Raw genomic sequence first — 3659 nt, forward strand, 5'->3', positions numbered from 1 at the left:
CCTTCCGAGTAGCCGAAATTACAGGCATGCACTACCACGCCCGCCTGATTTTTTGATTTATTGTAGAGATGAGGTTTCGCTGCCCAGGTGGGTCTCAAACCCGCGGGCTCAGGCAATCCACTCACCTCAGCCTCCCAAAGGCGCGAGATTACAGACTGAGCCACCGAACCCGGCGGGAGGTCAATTTTTAGATCTGTTCATGGACCCCTTTTTTCCCAGGGTATCTCTTGGGACTTGAATTTGATAAACTGCCTAAGCCTCAGCACCTGGCCATTCCCTAGACACTGGCCCTCTCTGGGCCTCCATGACACCTTTCCCATCTGGGGGCTTGAGAACCCAGAGGCCTAGCATGGCTGCTTCTCTTTGGACGGGCCCAACTTCCTGGGGTGCCCTGGGGCAAGTGTGGGGGAGCTGAGCGTCTGCTCTGACACCCATCCTATCCCACAGTCATACTGTCTGAAGGTGAAGGAAATGGACGATGAGGAGTATAGCTGCATTGTGAGTACGGGGAAGGGGAGAGCGGAAGGGGGTCATGCATCTTCCCCACCTGCCTCACAGAGCCCCCAGAATGTCCTGGCTCTGCTGACAGCAGGTGCATCAGTCCTTCAGGGGCTTGGCAGGACTCTTGTCCCTGGAGACTTGGAGTCAGCTCCCAACCCCTTTAGGCCTCAGGGTACTGACCTACTTGTCATGGGAACTCTCCCACCCCTGCCCCTAGGTGCTGCCCTCCAGAGCTTGAGGCTCTTGCAGAGAAAAACAGACTTTCTCTACTTCTAAAAGATACTTTATTGTACATTTTTAATGTGTTGCTGTCAGGTCCCATCTTACAGCAGTGTTCCTTTATTTAACACGGCAAAGGCTTGGGTTTGTTGTCATTGTCCCTCTCCAAAGCTGTCCCTGAGTGCTTCTAACAACCTCTGGTGTCTCGGGACGAGGACTGCGGTGGCTCTGAAAATGCAGTGGGTGCTAGGCTGGAGTGGGTGGGTGGGTGCTGCAGCCTTCCTGCCCCTGCCCTGTCTGGCCCTGAGCAGGGCCCCCTGTTCCGCCCAGGGCCCCTAATGCGCTCCCCTGCCCCAGGCCCTAGGGGAGCACCTGTACCGAGTGAGCACCGGCAACTATGAGTACCGCCTGATTCTGCGCTGCCGCCAGGAGGCCCGCGCTCGTTTCTCCCAGATGCGCAAGGACGTGCTGGAGAAGATGGAGCTGCTGGACCAGAAGCATGGTGAGGGGGTGCACGCTGAGACCTGGGGTCATGCACCACCTCAGTCTTCACAGTCCTCAGTATGGGGCTGCCACTTTCTCCCCATCTCAGAGGTTTGCAGACTGGGGCCTAGAGAGGTCAAGTGTTGGCCTGAGGTCCCGGGCTGGACCACAGCAGAGTTAGACCCAAGATGTAAAGCCCCAGCAGGAGCCCACCTACCCCACCATGGGCTGACCTGTGTCCTGAGGGCTCCGTGGGGTTCAGCCCAGGATTCATTCTCCCTGCAGCCACCTCTGTTCCCTGCACTGGGAGGTAGAAGCCTGGGTTCCTCCGGGATTGGAGGGCCCTTGCCTCTGCTCCTTCCTGGAGCATAAAGAGGTCAGGGAGGTTCTGGGAAGCCCAGGGAGGTGGGCTGGGCGGGCTCAGAGGCCTCTGCCACAGGCGGGCAGCCAGGCCTACTGGTGCCTGTCCCCCCACCACCCAGTCCAGGACATCGTGTTCCAGCTGCAGCGCTTCGTGTCCACCATGTCCAAGTACTACAACGACTGCTATGCAGTGCTGCGGGACGCCGACGTCTTTCCCATTGAAGTGGACCTGGCACACACCACGCTGGCCTATGGCCTCAACCAGGACGAGTTCATGGATGGGGAGGAGGAGGAGGATGAGGATGAGGACACAACAGCCGGGGAGCCGTCCGGGGATACACGAGGGGCTGCTGGGCCCTTGGACAAGGGTGGAAGCTGGTGCGACTCCTGAGTGCCCCTGCAGGGTGCAGCGTGGGGGGTAGGGTGAGTGGGAAGACAGCATGGGAGCAGGGCGGGGCCGCCGCACAGGTGGCACATAAAGGCCTGTGGCTTGGGGCCCTGCCTCCCTGCTCCTCTGTCCTTGCACAGTGAACCTGGGCTCCTGCCCAGGAAAGGTACCTGGGCCACAGCCTGGGACCTGGACACTGGCTCCCTCTGCCATCCCTGGCCCCCGCCTGCTCCCCAGCCAGAGGGAGAGCTTGGTTGCTGGACCTGCCTTAGGAAGGAGGACGAGGGCAGAACGGTGGAGGGGTGGAGGGGGCAGCAAGCCCAGGACCCTGTTCTTCATGGGCACTTGCGTTGCCCCCCCCGGAGCCTGCCGGGAGGGGGCCGGGTGGATGGCTGAGGTCGGGGTTGGTGTCCCACGTGCACTTTGGCCTGCCCCAGACCGGCCCGTCCAGTCCACACTCACACCTTGGCGGCCTTTATTTATTTTGTTCCCCTAGTCCAGCCGCTTCTCTGGTAAGGGCTGGGCGCTGGGCCTGTATTGAATAAACACAAACCCGATGGAGCAGTCTTGGCGGCACTCAGACCCTCCTGTCTGCCTCCCCGATCATGGGGGAGGGCGGGAAATGGTGTCCATTGATAGTGCCCTTTCCTCTCATCATCAAGTGCTCCCCACAGCCCGTGGGGTTAGCACCATTGTCCCCACTGCAGCGGGCACTGTGAGGCTCAAGACAATGGACACAGTGGGACTGGAACTTGGATCTGTTGGGTTCCAAATACTGGCTTTGCCATGTGGCTCCACAGCTTCCTGCTTTGCGGAGCCCTTTCATGTCCTCCCTCGTCTCTGACCCTTTGGTGTTTCTGAACACAGAGCTGGCCTTTCTCTGGGGAAGGGCAGGACAGACACTGGGTCAGGAAGACCTGGGGCTCTGAGTGGGGGGAGATTAGTGAGGGGAGAGGAGCAAACGTAGGTGTGCCTGTGTTGCCCAGGCTGTGAGGGGGCACTGATGCCCACCAGTGCTCCGTGTCCGCCTCGCTGCCAGCTCCAGTCCACACTGATGGTCCTGGTGTGAGCAGTCACAGTGGCCCGGCGTGAATGTGGTCATCCTGAGAACGGGAGTGTGTGCGAGGTGGGCAGTGTCCCAAGTAGAAAAAAGGTTTCTGCTTATCAGTGTGAAGTATGCAGGTGCTGAAGAAACCCGGATGGCAGTCTCAGGCAGGAGTGGGGCAACGGGTAGACTGCACCAGGAGGCCACCTGGGTCGTGCAGAGCCGTCAGACCACACCACCTCTCTAGGGGGCAGCCAGCACAGAGGCCGAGGGCACAGGCTAGAACCAACAGCCTGAGTTCCAACTGTGGTCTGTGACCCTGGTTTGGTTCCTGACCTCCCTGGGTCTGTTTCCCTGTCTGAAGAGTGGTAGTAACCTCACTGGGTTATTAGGATTAAATGAGTGGACATTTGTAAATGACTTAGAACACTGCTTGGCACAGGTCCTTCAGTGTTTGTTAACTAAAGTCAAACACTTGCTGCAACAGCGGTGCCAGGGAGACCACATATGCAGGATAAGTAAGCCAGCCAGGCCTCCGCAGGGCTCTGCAGACCTTCCCGGGGCCTGGGTGGAAATGAGGGCCAGTCGGGGCAGGGGGGAAGGGAGGTTGCTGTGGGCCAGGCTCACTGAGGCCCAAGGCTGGAAGAAGGCCAAGGCTGC

The 3659-nt window shown here is 59.5% G+C and overlaps 1 protein-coding gene across 3 annotated transcripts in view; it reads left to right on the forward strand.

Moving 5' to 3' along the window:
- Positions 1 to 2530, forward strand: part of PICK1 (protein interacting with PRKCA 1) — a 24838-nt gene extending 22308 nt beyond the window's left edge. For all 3 annotated transcript variants that reach the window (XM_008049162.2, XM_021708095.1, XM_021708094.1), the window contains exons 11-13: positions 448 to 498; positions 1078 to 1222; positions 1686 to 2530. In XM_008049162.2, coding sequence (XP_008047353.1) covers positions 448 to 498; positions 1078 to 1222; positions 1686 to 1957 — 468 coding nt within the window. In that variant the 3' untranslated portion in view covers positions 1958 to 2530. The remainder of the gene's footprint in view (positions 1 to 447; positions 499 to 1077; positions 1223 to 1685) is intronic.
- The last annotated feature ends 1129 nt before the right edge of the window (positions 2531 to 3659 follow it).

Source organism: Carlito syrichta, unplaced genomic scaffold (assembly GCF_000164805.1).
Source record: "Carlito syrichta isolate Samal-C Ts95f unplaced genomic scaffold, Tarsius_syrichta-2.0.1 Scaffold130637, whole genome shotgun sequence".
Classification (NCBI taxonomy): Eukaryota; Metazoa; Chordata; class Mammalia; order Primates; family Tarsiidae; genus Carlito; species Carlito syrichta.